This window comes from Molothrus aeneus, chromosome 20, assembly GCF_037042795.1.
Source record: "Molothrus aeneus isolate 106 chromosome 20, BPBGC_Maene_1.0, whole genome shotgun sequence".
NCBI lineage: Eukaryota > Metazoa > Chordata > Aves > Passeriformes > Icteridae > Molothrus > Molothrus aeneus.
The window spans coordinates 5299283-5314478 of NC_089665.1; the positions used below are offsets into that span (position 1 = coordinate 5299283).

At 58.8% G+C, this 15196-nt stretch overlaps 2 protein-coding genes across 4 annotated transcripts in view; one reads left to right on the top strand and one right to left on the bottom strand.

Annotated features, from left to right (window-relative positions):
- Positions 1-408: 408 nt before the first annotated feature.
- Positions 409-7121, top strand: TMEM120A (transmembrane protein 120A). The gene is made up of 12 exons (XM_066563377.1): positions 409-513; positions 2419-2537; positions 2979-3095; positions 3501-3560; positions 4237-4332; positions 4574-4663; positions 5009-5074; positions 5162-5223; positions 5421-5513; positions 6106-6170; positions 6734-6802; positions 6883-7121. Exons 1-12 carry the CDS (start codon positions 439-441, stop codon positions 6994-6996), a joined length of 1026 nt encoding a protein of 341 aa, XP_066419474.1. The 5' UTR covers positions 409-438; the 3' UTR covers positions 6997-7121.
- A 1275-nt stretch (positions 7122-8396) lies between these two features.
- POR (cytochrome p450 oxidoreductase) overlaps positions 8397-15196 on the bottom strand; it is a 30247-nt gene continuing 23447 nt past the window's right edge. For all 3 annotated transcript variants that reach the window (XM_066563374.1, XM_066563373.1, XM_066563375.1), the window contains 8 exons: positions 14879-14995; positions 14060-14178; positions 12830-13011; positions 11984-12133; positions 10875-11202; positions 9864-10009; positions 9585-9670; positions 8397-9379 (listed from right to left, as the gene is read on the bottom strand). In XM_066563374.1, coding sequence (XP_066419471.1) covers positions 9235-9379; positions 9585-9670; positions 9864-10009; positions 10875-11202; positions 11984-12133; positions 12830-13011; positions 14060-14178; positions 14879-14995 — 1273 coding nt within the window. In that variant the 3' untranslated portion in view covers positions 8397-9234. The remainder of the gene's footprint in view (positions 9380-9584; positions 9671-9863; positions 10010-10874; positions 11203-11983; positions 12134-12829; positions 13012-14059; positions 14179-14878; positions 14996-15196) is intronic.

Sequence of the window (15196 nt, forward strand, 5' to 3'; positions counted from 1 at the left end):
CTCGTTTTCCAGGCTCCACTCTAGAGGGAATTTCTCGTTTTCCAGGCTCCACTCTAGAGGGAATTTCTGGTTTTCCAGGCTCCGCTTTAAAGGGAATTTCTGGTTTTCCAGGCTCCGATTCAGAGGGAATTTCTGGTTTTCCAGGCTCCGCTTTGGAGGGAATTTCTGGTTTTCCAGGCTCCGCTTTGGAGGGAATTTCTGGTTTTCCAGGCTCCGCTCTAGAGGGAATTTCTCGTTCTCCAGGCTCTGATTTAGAGGGTATTTCTGGTTTTCCAAGGGAATTTCTGGTTTTCCAGGCTCCGCTTCAGAGGGAAGCGCGGAATGACGGAGGCCCCGCCCCGCCCCGCCCCTGGGCGTGTCCGGAAGGGGGCGTGGCCAGCGCCGCCCGTCGCCGCGGGCCGGGCCGGGCCGGTCGCCGCCGCCGCCGCCATCGCCGCCATGGCCTGGGGCGCCTCGCTCGCCGAGTGCCTGCGCGAGTGGGAGGAGCTGCAGGACGGCTACCAGCGCATCCAGGTACCACCGGGCCCGGGACGGGCCGGGGGAGCGCTCCGGCCGAGCGCGGCACGCCGCGGTTACCGGCACCGGGGGTGGGGGATCCCCCGCGGGTGCCCCGCAGCATCCCCAGCGGGCACGGCGGGAGCCGGGCTGTCCCCGCTGCAGTCCTGGTGCTGGCCCCCGTGCCCCAGCCCCCGTGTGCCTTGGGGCAGAGCGTTTGGGAGCAGGGCAGGGGTGCCGGGCTGTGCCGGGCTGTGCCGGGCTGTGCCGGGGCTCGGGAACAGCGGGGCTGCCCCGGTCCGATGCCCCAGCCCGCCGCGGACGTGGCGTGGAGAGCTCAGATCTGCCGGTTTTGCTGCTGGGAGCGGGGAGCGGCGGTGCCCGGCGTGGCACGGCCGGACGAGGTGCGCAGATGCTGTTTCAGCCCTTATCGCTGCTCTCGGGGCAGCTCGGAGCCGGGCAGCCCCGCGGGGACAGCGGCCGGCGGAGCCCGGCGCTCCCGGAACGCAGGCACGCTTCAGCCGTGTCCCCAGCGCCGTGCCCTGTCACCGCTCCGTGCCACGAAGGTGACCGGTGTCAGAGGTGCTTCCACCTGCTTTGTGTAATCCCCAGGGCGCTGCCTGCCGGAGAAGGAGTGGGCAGGGTTCAGCTCGCACAGGGTCACCCCAGGGAAAGGTTGGCCAACCATCTCCTGCTGCCGCTCAGGTCACTGGGCTGCAGCTGCAGCCGTTCCCTTTCCCCCTCCTTCCCCCCCGAGACCGGGGTGAAGCGGATGTTGTTGCCCAGATCTGGGGCAAGGGAGGCTTTGAGAAACCTCCTCTTGCTCCATAGGGCTTGCGTGGATGTCCCGGGTCGCCCACTCCGAGCCCTGAGTGCAGCCGCTCAGCGCCGGCCCTTCCCTTGGGACACCTCCTTCCTCCCTGGGTCACTCCTCACCCGGGCTGTCCCCGATGCTGGCACGGCCAAAGGACTTGTCACAAAAGCCACTTGCTCACGGTTTACTCCAGAGCCAGAGGGAGGTGACTCTAGGTGGCAGCAGGAAAGCTCGATGGTCAAGCAGGGAATGTCCTCGGATAAATCAGGGACATAAATCACTGCTGTGGAACCGGGACTATCTGGGATCTGTTCCCTCCTTGCCGCTGCTTGTCACCAGAGGGAGAAGGGTTCTCTCCTCTGCTCTTGGTTTCACCTTTCTCCTTTGGGAACAACTTTTAAAATCTGGCGATCGAGTGGTTGATAAGAGCTACAGAGGTTAGAATTTGTTTGTGCCAAGGTCTAGTCCAAGGGTTGGAGTGAGCAGCGTGTGGAGGTGGCAGTCAGGCTGCTGTGGCTGAGGTGAGGCTGTTTTCCTGCTGACCTGGACAAGCAGCAGCAGCATTGATCCAGCAGCTCTCCCCTTTCCCTGCTAAAAATAGTGGAGAAATGCAGCCAGCCTTATCCAGGTGTGGTTGGGTTACAGGGCATTGGCTGCAGCCCTGCTGGGAGCCCTTCCTTTGTCCAGCTCACGGACAGGCTCCTTCCAGCTTCCCAGGGGAGCTCAGGCAGAGCCCCAAAGCCACCAGCTGGGAGAGCTGAGGCACAAAGAGCTGCTCATCCTGTCCCAGCACCCAAAGCCCCTGTGGTACCACAGTTGTAGCCTGGCCCACTCAAGGTTTATTCCCAAGTCTTTCCTATCTGCTGTGTGCAGTCATTGGTGTCCCAAGCACGGGAACATCCTGTGCATGTCCTGCTTGGGACTGGGGCTGGGCATCACCATGGAAGCAGGGCTGGCTGTCCCCAAACACACCTGGCCTTCTGCAGCCACCCCTCCTCTCACCCAGCAGCTGCACAGGTGAAATTAAGGACATTTTTCATAGAGGGCCCGAGGACAGGAGTGTCTGGGGAGGCAGGTCTAATGTGTGCTGTTCTCTCTCTCCTTCCCAGGACAACCACAGGCTGTACAAGCAGAAACTCGAGGAGCTGACCAAGCTGCAGGATGGGATCTCCAGCTCCATCGCCCGGCAGAAGAAGCGGCTGAAGGAGCTGTCCCTGTCCCTCAAAAAGTGAGTCAGTGCTCTGTGACAGCACAGGAGGGGACAGCAGCTAGGACTGAGCTCCCCTCATGCCTCAGATGCAAACCTCTCTGCAGCCAGGGGCTGTGGGGAAGTTGTTCTTCCCCAGCCCCCCTTTCCTGTGCCCTGTTTGCAGTTCAGAGCTTGCAAGAGTTTTGCAGGTACCATGAACTGCCCTCCTCCTGCACAAAGCTCTCCCCATCCTTGCTGAGGGTGAGAGACCCATCTGGCCTCACCCTGCTCCCTTCTCTTGAGCAACACCACGGCCTGACAGAGGAGCTCGTCCTGCAGATGGAGTTGTGGACTTGCCTCCCATGCACCTTCCCTGTCCTTGGGGTGTCCTTGCCCCAGCCAGTCACTTGTGGAGTGCCAGCATGTGCCACTCACGTTCCAGAGGCTCTCCTGGTGCCAGTGCCTGTGTTTGCTCCCCAGATGCAGAGCCCAGGCGTCTCCCGAGCAGGAAGCATCCATCCAAGAGACCCAGAGCCTGATTAAAGAGAGGCAGAACGTGTTCTTTGAGATGGAGGCCTATCTGCCAAAGAAGAACGGGTGAGAAGGCACCTCAGCTCTGGCTGGGCCACCAGGGCCACCCTCCCCATCCCTGTGGCTGTAAGGAACAGCCCCCAGAGCTGCCACCCTGCACCCATCAGTGTCACAGCTGTGCTGCTCCCCTTGGGCTCCCCAAGGACATCTGGGCAGGAGCCAGCAGTGCTTCCCTCACTCCTCTGCCTGCTCATGGCCATCACCCACCCTTGCCCAGTGGCTGTGCCCGAGGAGAAGCCCTGGTGAACACCCCAGTGCCTGTGGGAGGTGGGGTGTGTGCTCCCCACGCATGGGAGGGGATTCCAGAGAGTTGTGGAAGCACCTGGGGGCTCATCCCTGGTCTCACTGGTGGCACAAGAGGGGACAGCTGCACAGGCAGGTCCTTGTCCTAACGCTCTGCTCTCTCCCCAGGTTGTACCTGAGTCTGGTGCTCGGCAATGTGAACGTGACCCTGCTCAGCAAACAGGCCAAGTACGGCCCCTCCTCGCTGCTCCTCTGATTTTCCTGCCTTGGGATCCCCTTGGCACCAGGAACAACAGCTCTTCCCAGGCAGACACGGGGCTGGCTTGGCTCACCTGGTGTAGATTCCCTTCCTGAGCTGTTTTCTGCATCATTTCCCAGGAATCAGCCAAATCCTTGGCTCCCCCTCACATTCCTGCCGCTGGGCTGGGCTGGACCATTAGCTCTGACAAGTTAATGGGATCCTCCACTGAAGCCATGTCCGTGTTTCCACTGTGTCAGGAACTTCCAGGAAAGACAGACAGTGGACAGTCCCCTCCTCTTTTCTTTGGGGAAACACCAGAAGTTGGTTTTGGCCCCTTAGAGCCTTTCCTTTGCCAGAGATGCCCAGCCAGGAGCCACTCCCCTCTCCCTCTGCTCCCCAGTCCTCCCAGTGGAGATGTGTGCACATCCCAGTCTGCCCAGCTCCCCCTCCAGGGCCACCCCCAGGCTGGGGTGGTTTGGGCTGCTCAGACATGTCCCAGCTGTGTGGGAGCAGCCTGGTGTGCTCTGCTCTCAGAAATCCCCCAAGGCAAGGTTCTCCCCGAGTGTCTCCCAGAAACATCACTTTGCCCAGCCAGATGGGATAGGAGGACACAGATTTCCAGCAGCCCCCTTGCTCCAAGCCTGTCCTTGTGCTTCCCTGCAGGTTTGCCTATAAAGATGAGTACGAGAAGTTCAAGCTCTACCTCACCATCATCCTACTCATTGTCTCCTTCTCCTGTCGGTTCCTCCTCAACTCCAGGTGAGTCTGGCTTGGTGCTGGGCAGAGATCTCCTCCCAGAGCCCCCCTGCCTTCTCTCCCATCCTGGAATATCCAGAGCTGAACAGGAGGTCCTGCTAAAGCATCTGAAGGTGGGGTGGCCTTTGTGGCCATGGTCGGTGGTGGGGAGCAGGTCCCTTCCCTTGGAGGTGGGTGTCCCACGGGCTGTCACCGTGCCTGTGGCCCCAGCACGTGCCTTGACAGCCTGCTCTGTGTGACACAGGGTGACAGACGCCGTCTTCAACTTCCTCCTGGTGTGGTACTACTGCACCCTCACCATCCGCGAGAGCATCCTCATCAACAACGGCTCCAAGTGAGTGGCCCGGGGAGGGGCTGGGCCTTCCCTGCAGGGCTGGGGGAGCTGGGCCTGTCACAGGGGAGCAGCTCCCTCCCACTCAGGGTGTGTGGCAAACCCTGCTGGGAGCTGCAGGAGGGGGCAGGAGGAACCTCCCGTTCCCACGGGGGCGGCGCGGGCAGGTGGAGCTGGCAGGGCGCTGGTGCTGCCCAGCCCCGAGGCCCTGGGTCCTGCTCTGAGCCATTTCCCAACCAGCCCTGGGAGCTTGGGGTGGCTGGGGCTGGGCTGCTGCACTCCCCAGGCTGCCTTTGGCTTGGGTTCATGCTCCAGATGTGACGCTGCTTCTCTGTGTCTGCCCTCCAGGATCAAAGGCTGGTGGGTTTTCCATCACTACATCTCCACCTTCCTCTCAGGTGTCATGCTGACGTGGTAAGTCTGTGTCCCTTGTCCCATGGAGGGGCTGCCTCCTGCCCCCTCCCAGCCCCACGTCCCCCAGCCAGCACTGTCTCTCCACAGGCCAGATGGGCTCATGTACCAGATGTTCAGGAACCAGTTTCTGTCCTTCTCCATGTACCAGAGTAAGTGCTGCCACGTGTGCTGGGCCAGGGACTGACCCCAGGTGCTGGGAGTGCCTGCAGAGCTCTACACACGGAGACCTGGCTGCAGCTGCTCAGCTCCCAGATCACCTGGCAGCTCCCTTGGCCTCATGGGGTGATGCTGAGGCTGGAAGGTGATCCCTGGGCAGCTCCTGACAGCAGCCATGCTCTCCTTGCAGGCTTTGTGCAGTTCCTGCAGTATTACTACCAGAGTGGGTGCTTGTACCGGCTGCGAGCGCTGGGAGAGAGGCACAACATGGACCTGACTGTGGGTGAGTGGGATGGCCCCTTGCTGCTGCTCAGCTCACTGGGAGCTGTGGGTTCTACTGAAGGAAATGGTGATACTTGGATTTGAGGTCATTTTTATCAGTGGCAGGAACAGTAAAACTACAAGTGAAACCAAAGCCCCAGAGCAGCATCTCCTATGGGGCAGCACCACCCCATAGGCTGATTGTCCCCCTCCTCCTGCTCTGCTGGGACCACCAGCCCACAGCTGGCTGCCTCAGGATGTGAGGTGGCAGTGGATGTGGCTCTGGGCATCCCAGGTTTGCTCAGGAAGCTCCTTCAGACATGGCACACCCCTCCAAACCCCAGGCACTGTGGGCTGTCACCTCCCCAGCCCCTGGGACACTGAGGGCAGGAGCTGAGGGCCAGCTGCACTGCAGCCCAGAGCCCTGTGTTGGATTAGGGGTCTCTGCCACTGTCCCCTGCAAGTGGCCACAGTGAGGCTGGAATGGCAGGACCTCCTCAGCCAGGCACGTGTGGGCACTGAGCCTCCCTGCCCTCCGTGTCTGGAGGAGCTGGGCTCCATCCCCTGTCCACCAGCCCATTCCAGCTCCTCACAGAAACCTTCATCCTTTGCAGAGGGCTTCCAGTCCTGGATGTGGAGAGGCCTCACGTTCCTGCTTCCCTTCCTCTTCTTTGGGCAGGTGAGGCTGCACCAGTCCTTGCAGGATGTCAGAGCCTGGGGTGAGAGTGGGATGTGCCACATTCCCAGCTGTGCTCGGTGCTCTGGACGTGGCACAGACCCCACAGGCTGCCACAGCAGGGAAATGCTTCCAACAAATGCCAAACCTTTCCCTCCAAAGCAGCCACCACAACTGGGGAAGTGAGGTGGGGAGGAGCTGGGGTGGTTCTGCTGGGTGCTGTGGTAAGAACCCTTCCAAAGCCCTTCTGAGCTTTGAGCTGCTGCTGAAAGGATCAATCAAGTCCTTCCTCAGTCACATTGTTGAGGCTGATGGCCAAAGGCTGCTCTGAGGCTGCCTGAGGCCCTTGGGCTCCAGCTGGCCTGAAACAGGGGGGATGTCCCAGCTGGGGTCCTCTGGGAGGGAGCCCTCTGTCCCTGAGCCTGGATGGGGTCTCAGTGCCCCCACACGAGGTGGGTGTGGGGTTTATACCCAGAGGGAGCAGCTGGACAGGCACCAGCCTGGGGCTGAGCCTCTGGAAGCAGCAGCAGCAGCAGCAGCTGCCCTGACTCTCCTCTGCCCTGCAGTTCTGGCAGCTCTACAACGCCATCACCCTGTTCCGCATGCTGCAGCACCCCGAGTGCAAGGAGTGGCAGGTAAGGAGGATCCTGGGAGGGCCCTGGCAGGGGCAGCCCCAGCAGGTCCCTCCTGCTGACCCCAGCCTCTCCTCCCACAGGTCCTCATGTGTGGCCTCCCCTTCTCCATCCTCTTCCTGGGCAACTTCTTCACCACCCTCCGCGTCGTCCACCAGAAGATCCAGAACAAGAACCAGGACACGAAGGAGAATTGAAGAGGGGCCCTGTGGGGGCCTGGACTGTTTCTTCCCACTGGCTCCATCCCCTGTCCCCATCTCCTCGATTCCGTCCGGACTCTGGGGTCTCATCCCATCCCTTGGAGGCCTGGGTGTGGGACAGAGCTTGGGGCCTGCTCCTGGACAGTCCCTGTGCTCAGCACGGGGCTGGATCCGTGCTGGAGTCCCTCACCTGCAGCCTGGAGCACCCTGCACCTCCTGTCCTGGCTGCCTTCCCCATCCAGACAGCAGGATGCCTGGGACAGCCACTCCCCTCCCTGGCACTGGGATGTCCTCTGGCTGCTGCTGCTCCCCACTGGGACAGGGCAGTGTCCAGGGACTGCCTCCCACAGCTCCTGGGGTGCTGGAGGCTCCCCCTTTTCCCCCCAGCCCTGCACCCAGGGCAGCCCCTGTGTGCTGAGGGCAGGGACCCTCCAAGGGCAGCTGGGGCTGTGCACAGCTCTGATTCCAGGGCTGCCCCAGCTCCTCCCTCACCTTCAATCCACAGGGAAGGGGTGGCTGGGGCACGGGAGGGGTGGGAGCAGCAGGAGCTGGGGCTGTGCAAGCAGCAGCCTGGGCTGGCAGCTCCTGAGGCTGCAGATGTGAAAATAAAGGGAAGGAGCTGCCCTGGCTCAGTCTGGGAACTGCTCCCACACTCTGCTCTGTGGCTTTGGTTCATCAGGAAGGAGGTCCTGACACAACCTCCCTGAAAGGAGGGTGGAGGTGGGGGGCAATAGGACAATTGTCACAACAGGACAAGAGGAAACAGCCTCAGGTTCCACCAGGGGAGGTTTAGGTCAGATACTAAGGAAAATGTCTTTACAAAAAAGGGTTGTCCAGCCCTGAGAGAGGCTGCCCAGAGCAGTGGTGGAGTCACCATCCCTGCAGGGATTTAAAAGCCATGTAGATGTGGCAGTTGGGGACACAGTTGAGTGGTGGGTTTGGTATTGCTGGGTTAAGGGTTGGACTCAATGATTTGGAGGGGCTTTCCAGCCTAAATGAGCCCATGATTTTATGGAAAGTCATCTCCCTGTGCCCTTCCACCAGCCTGAGCTGCAGGGGGTTCTCCTTCCCATGGCATCCCAAGGAGCCCAGCAGAAGCTCAGTGTCCCTGGAGGTGGGGAAGAGACACCCTGTACCAGCTGTACCAGCACTGGGAGCTCTGGAATAACCAAAGAGCAGGTTGGGCACAGCTGCACCCCAGTCCAGAGCCCCCCACTGCCATCCTCCTTCCCCCTTCCACAGCCCAGCACTCAGGGTAGGGGCTGCCCCAGCTCAGACCAAATCCAGAGCTGCCACCACATCCCCAGATTTCCTCCTGGTTATCATCCATTGCTCCTCCTGCCTCCTTCTTCTCTCTGGCTGAGCAGAGAGATGCAGGAAGCAAACTCCAGACACAGGGTTTTTATTCCAAGGGTAAATGTATTTAAATAATTTACAATCACTGGACAGCCTGGAAGTCTGGGGTTTCCGTTGTTTCTTGTTTTGGTTTTTTTTTTTTGTTTGTTTTTTTCCATGCTAAAATCACAAAGATGTTCAAAATAAAAACCGTATTTAAAAAATGACCGTACATGGTGTGAGGGAGGGGCTGGGCTCAGGGGAGCAGGCAGGGCCCCCATGGGCTGAGACCCCACCTCCCAATCCGGCTGTATTCCACAGGGAGAGGAGCTTCCCGCTGCTGCTGGAGCCAGGGCAGGCAGCAGGAATGGAGCAGGACATGCTGCTGGGGCCATGGGACAGCTCTGTGCCCAGAGGCAGCTGCCAGCCCCACATCCCAGGGGTGGCAGGAGAGAGGCAAAGCTGCGACGCCAGCCCCAGCACAGCCCCTCCACCCCTCTGCTGTCCCTGCAGGCCAGGCTGGGCTCCAGCCCCGGGGATAAGGTAACACCTCATGTCCAGGGAAGGAGTCCCTGGCCGTGTCTGTCCCTCGTGGCCGTGTCCCTGCTGTCCCCGGCCTCAAGGCCAACGCTGGTGCACCCTGAGGTGCTGGTGACACCGCAGCTCCTGGGCAGCAGCCTGAGCTACCCCCCTGCCCCTCTCAACCCTTTCCACCCCCTGAGTGCCCAGCCTGCCCTGAGGGAATGCAGAGGCCCAGGAAGGGTTGGGAGTGACACTGGGGTAGCCGTGGGCTGGGAGCCACACCATCACCCACAGCAGCAGTGGGTGAGCAGGCACTTGCCAGCTCCCCTGGCCCATGCCTGGGGACCTGTTCTCTCCCCGGCCCCGGCAGCCCCGCTCTTAGCTCCACACATCCAGGGAGTAGCGGCCCTTTGTCATCAGTTTCTTTACATAGTCCACGGCCTGGGGCTGGCTCATGCTGCCAAACTCGGACACGATCTCGTAGAAGGTGTTCTGCACGTCCCGGGCCATGTTCCGGGCATCGCTGCAAACACGGAGTGAGTGAGACACCAGAGCACGGCCACACAGCCACCTCCCACTCTGGAGGGTGTGCTCACCCCAGCCCCCTGCCCTCCTCTGAACCAGGACAGCAGAACCCTCCCAGGGCTTGTAATGCATGGCTGGGGAAACTGAGTCACACTCCTTTTCCTGAGAATTGCCCCCAAATCCCCATCCTGTCCCCAACCTACCCGCACACATAGATGTGAGCCATCCCCTCATTAACCAGCTTCCAGACGTTCTCCTTGTTCTTCTTCAGTAAGTGCTGGACATAAACCTGGCAGGAAACAAGGTGGAGGAGTGAGGGGAGAGGAGCAGAGCCCCCTCACCACAGACCTTTCAGAGGGAGGCTCAGGAAGGCAAGGCTGTGCTCGTGCCTCTGGCAGACAGGGCAAGTGCTGGGTGCTCCTGCCTGCCATGGGAGCGATGGTGGGCAGCAGGAACAAGTGGCAGGAGGAACAGTGTGGTACCTTCTCAGCCTGGTCCCTGGAGAAGGCCACGTTGAGCTGGGTGAGCACTCCCTCCTTCTGGAAGCGGGCCAGCTCCTCCCTGTACAGGTAGTCCTCGCGCTCATGGCGGCAGCCATAGTAAAGCACTGTCTCACCAACCTCCTTGCCTGCAGGGTGGGTCACACAGCCCCCATCAGCTGGGCCCTGCCAGCCCCAGCCCTGCCCCTTCCCAACCTCCCCTTGTCCTGACACCCCCAGCCCTGTGCTCTCCCCCACCCTGGGCTCGCAGAGCTGCACGATGGTTTCTGGTTACAAGGGGAAGCTCAGGACTGATTCCCAGGAGTGGCAACAGGCTTTGGATTCCAGTCTGAGTGACCTGACTGTGGTTATTTGGAGGTGTGGTGGTGGCATGTGATATTCACATGCCCTCTGAACAGAGGGAAGCTGTGAGACAAGCAGAGAAGTCGGAAAACACAATTCTTACCTTGCTTGCTGTGCCTGTGTTGTGCTAAAGTAGAATGCAATATGGAGATTGTTTACCCAAAGTGAGGATGCTTTGTTCCCTTGGCCTATCAGGGCCAAGAAGTGTGTGTGTGTTGGATTGTCAGGAGAGAACCAGAGATGAGTGCAGGTCTGTGCAGCTGTGAGCAAGAGTGCAGGGCAAATTCAATGTAGATGAAATGTATATAGTATAGTATAATAAAGTAATTCATTAGCCTTCTGATGATGGAGTCAGATACATCATTCTCTCTCCCCTTCATTGGAGTCACCTTTGATTTACAATAGTGGCAGAGATCAGAGAAGTGGCCCAGCTCTGTCCACCCCCAAACATCCTCTGTGGCCAAGAGCAGGACAGAACACCCTTGTGTGGACAAAACCACTCAGCCCTGTTCACCCTGCCCCAGCACTCTGCTTTTGGCTGGGCCAACCCGCAACAGGACCAGCAAAGCTGCACCCTGGAGGCACCAAACTGCCCCCAGAGACCCCTGCAGCAGCTCCAGCCCCTGGGCACTCACTCACTCACTCACTCACCCTGCTGCTTGAGCCAGGCCCTCTCCTGGATGAAGCCCATGAAGGGGGCGATGCCGGTGCCTGGCCCAATCATGATCACGGGCGTGCTGGGCTTGAAGGGCAGCCGGAACTGCGACTTGCGCACGTACATGGGCACCAGGGAGCTGCTCCCCTGCTGGACAGGCACCTGGGAGCTGCTCTCCTGCTGGCCAGGCACCTGGGAGCTGCTCCCCTGCTGGACAGGCACCTTGCTCCTGAGCCAGCTGGTGGCCACCCCTTTGTTCAGGCGGCCCGTCTTGGTCTCATACTCCACTGTCACGGCACAGATGTGGATGGAGTTGGGATGGACCTGGGTAGGGGGATAAATATAAGGAAATAAAGATGGTGTAGAAAGTAATCTTACCCCTAAGGAGTTGCAGCTGGGTCAGTTAGCAAAGATTAGGAGCAGGCCTGACTTGAACAGGCCACAGCTGTGACCAATGAGACGAAGATGCTATAAAAGAGTGGGGTGGCTGGTTGGGAAGGGAACTGGAGTCATTTGGCTGTTTTGTGAAGAATAAAGAGTCAGTGCTCTGAGGAACTGCCCACGGGAAACACCAAGAAGGTGTGAAACTTCTGTGATAAGGAGACAACAGCATGGAACCCCTGCAATAAGATGACAGCAGACCTGCAGGGAAAAGATGCTGGAACCAGGCAGAGAAGGAGTCCAGCAACCCCACACTGTGCTCAGGAATGTGGGATAAGTTTAACTTCATGTTAACATTGGGACAGCTACTCCTCCCTGTGTGCTCCTCATGGGGCTTCTCTCTTGTCCTCAACTCATCACAGGACCACTGAGCTTCCCTGGAGGTTGCCAAGAGGGACTTTTGACCAGCCCCTAAAATGCCACCTTGCCAAGCAAATGAGCAAAGAGGAGCAGGGCTCCAGAGAGTCTGGTGGTATCAGGGCACAGCTGGCTGCAGCATGGGACTTTGCACAGACCCTCTGGGAAGCTGGGATAACTCCATGCATGAAGATCACTAAATCTGCCCTTCTCATAGTAAATGTCACCAGGAGAAGCTCCCAGCTGAGGGAAGCTGCAGCTGAAGAGGTCCCTCCACAGGCACATTCCCTGCTGGAAGCACACCCACCTTGGAGGAGGAGGCGATGGAGTAGTAGCGGGCCTGCAGGCGGGGCAGGAGCTCGCACAGGTGGTCGATGGGGGGGCGCAGGGAGGGCATGTCCTGCAGGATGGCCAGGATGTTCCTGCGGGCCTCCACCACCCAGCTGAGGTACAGCGCCTGCAGGCAAGGAGAGCACAGGCATCACAACCTCCCCACACGGCTGGCAAACACTCCCCTTGAGCCTGAACTGCTGCTAGTAAAGTCCAGGGTAAAGAAACAAAAAGGGCCTTTGCATAATATCCACAGATGTTTAATTCAGCTGCACCATGAGATGTTCAGGTGTGGAGGGACAGAATGTAAGAGAATAGTGCAGAAGGCAATCTCACACCTGAGGAGTGCAGCTGTACTAATCACCAAAGATTAGGAACAGGCCTGCCCTTAATAGGCTACAGCTGTGTCCAATAAGAAGACAAGTGCACCACAAAAGAGTGGGTTAGCTGGTGGAGAAGGGAGCTGGAGTTTGTTGGCTGTACTGTGAAGAAGGAGTCAGTGCTGTGAGGAGATGCCCATGAGAAATCACCAAGAACATATGGAACTTTTGCAATAAGATGACAACATTCAGGTCTCCAGCACACACACCTGGAGAGCTCAGCTTTCTCTCCAGGGGCCTGGAGGCTGACCCTGGTCTGGGGGCAGTACAAAGATACGGGCCAAGCAGGGAAATGTGAAGGAGTGGCTCATGAACATAGGGACAGAGGAACAGGGGAAGCAGCCAATGGGGCATAACTTAGGAGATGCCCCCCACACCCTGTGGGCTCTCTGGCTGCCTTTTGGGGACCCCCCCAGCCCAGGTGGGCAGGGCAGTGCTCCCACCTTGCCCTCAGCAGCAGACGAGGCCATTTTGCGCAGGCGCTCCTGCTCGCCGCTGTCCGAGGCGTACTGGGCCAGCTCGTAGAGCACGTTGGTGCGGGGAGGGTTGGTGATGTCCAGGTAGTAGGTCAGGGCTGTCCTGTATGATGTGGGGCAGGGGAAGGGATGCTTCTTGTTGGATTCCTCTGGAGAAGTGGGAGAAAAAGAAAAAATAAAAATCCATCCGTCTCGTGCTGTTGTGTTAAGAGGTTTTGTGCCAGCTGCTACACACGCAGTGAGGGCTGGAGACAGAGCAGAGTGGGCTTCAGCAGCCTGTGGGTCAGAGCCCCAGCTCCACACTGAATCACCTCCATCTCCCAGTAGCCCATTTTGTGTTTCACAGATGCTGCCTGATAGTTTTGCAGCAAAAAACACACCCTGTGTTCCCCAAGGGGCTCCCTGCCCCGAGATGTGCACGAACAGTCCAGCAAACCCCCAGGCTAAGCAGGGGGCTGCCCTCCATGGCTAATTCGGCCTCAGGCACTTACAGCTCCATCAGATCTGGCCTCAAAAGTGTCCTTAGGCTCTGTCAGCCACATACAGCTGTGCTCCAAGGCCAGACCCATTCTGTTCAGCCTTGAGAGGTCCAAGGCTGGGGGACAGGAATGACAGCACAGGACACTGCACAGGGGGCCACAGGCTCCAGCAATGCCTTAAATCCACTTTGTCTCTAGAAACCAGGAGCTCTCTCAGGCTTCTGGGCCAGCACATCTGCTGCCTCAGGTCTGGCTGTGCTGCTCCAGGACTGTGATGGGCAGCAGCTGCCATCTCCCTCCTGCCAGAGGCTGGCTCTGCTGGGAATGCTCACCAGGAACAGCTCCTTGGATCAGCACAAGTGCTCCCTGCTGGCAGTTCAGTCCCCAAGCCTGTGCCTCCTCCCAGGACTGAATAAGAACATCTCACACACTCAGGGCCCTGAGGAGCTCCAGGGCTGCTGAAGGATGCTCTGGTGGGCTGGTGCTCCATAATTAGGAGTGTGCTGTTACATAATTTGTGGTTGAATGGGCTCACCAAGCGCATTTCACAACTGACCCACTTCAGCTGATCTCAGCAGGCAGGCTCTGAGCCCCTGCTAAAACAGCACAACACTGAGAGGGGCTGTGGGACATCTGGAGGTGCCCCACAGGATCTGAGGGTGAAGGACAGAGGCCACAGCTGGAGAACTGGAGAGCCTCAGGGGTCATCCCTACTCACCATCCAAGTTGTTTAGGGACATGACAGTGTCCAGGTCCGTGCCCAGGATCTCACCAATCTGGTTCACCAGGGAGGAGTCGTTGGCTGGGTACACAGCCACATGGTCCCCAGACTCATACCTGGCACAGAGCAGGAGGAGAGCACATGGAACACCTGCACCACTTCTTGACCACCCCCAGCAGCTCAGCCAGAAGACAAGGGGGCTGGTGCAAGAGGCAGCAGGACAACACTGAGGTCTGATGCACAGGACCTGCACCACCAGGACCCACAGAGCCAGCAGTGACAGCAGCAGTGACATTGTGGGATAATGGTTTCCCAGGGTTTTTATTAACAGCAGTTCTGCCAGAGTTTCAGCAAGGACAGGTCAGTTTCCCAACAGAACAGAGCAAAGCTCCTCAAAACCTCTGCAGTTGTTATGTTAAGCCACCTGGATTCATGACTTCCTAACAATTTAAGGAATTTAAGCCAGTGAGAGGGTTTTAAGAACAGGGCTTTATTCCCCTATGCACATACACCTAAACCAGGCACACAGAGGCAAGAGCAATCCTCAGCTCAGCTGCCCTCTCATTTATTGACTTCTAGAGAATTTCTGCAACTGGCACTGCTCAGGTAGGACAGAGATGTGGGATGGGATGGACCCAAAGCACTGCAAGAGCTGGGAGCAAGTCCTGGCAGGGGGTACCTGGTACAGAAGCCCAAAGGGGCAGTTAAGGCTGTGCTAAGGAGCAAGGTCCCCTTCTAAGTGCTGGATGAGGCTGGTGCCACATCTTTTTCTTTGCTCCTGACAAAAGAGAGGAGCAGTCTCCCCCAGGGAAGTACCTGATTTTGGAATTGGAGATATCCAGCTCCAGGTGCATCAAGTGTCGCTCTCCACCCTCGTTCAGCTTGCGGTTCTCTGTGACCTGAGCCAGGAAGGGGTTCTTGGCATCAAAGGGGCTGCAAGGAAAGACAAAGGTGCTCTGGGATTGGCTCATGGAGCTCCTTGTGTCCAGGCATGATCCCTCTGACTCCAGAGCAGGCCCCCATGACTTGATCCTGTTCCAAAGCACACTGCACCCCAGCATAAACCAAATCACAATCTGCTGCTCCCCACACTGGCACAGAAAACAGATCATGAGCCTGCTGCTCCCCACACTG

Coding starts and splice junctions, on each gene's coding strand:
- TMEM120A (XM_066563377.1), top strand. CDS start 439: ATGGCCTGGGGCGCCTCGCTCGCCGAGTGCCTGCGCGAGTGGGAGGAG. Junction 2,538..2,978: donor CTGTCCCTGTCCCTCAAAAA/GTGAGTCAGTGC, acceptor TTTGCTCCCCAG/ATGCAGAGCCCAGGCGTCTC. Junction 5,224..5,420: donor GTCCTTCTCCATGTACCAGA/GTAAGTGCTGCC, acceptor CTCTCCTTGCAG/GCTTTGTGCAGTTCCTGCAG.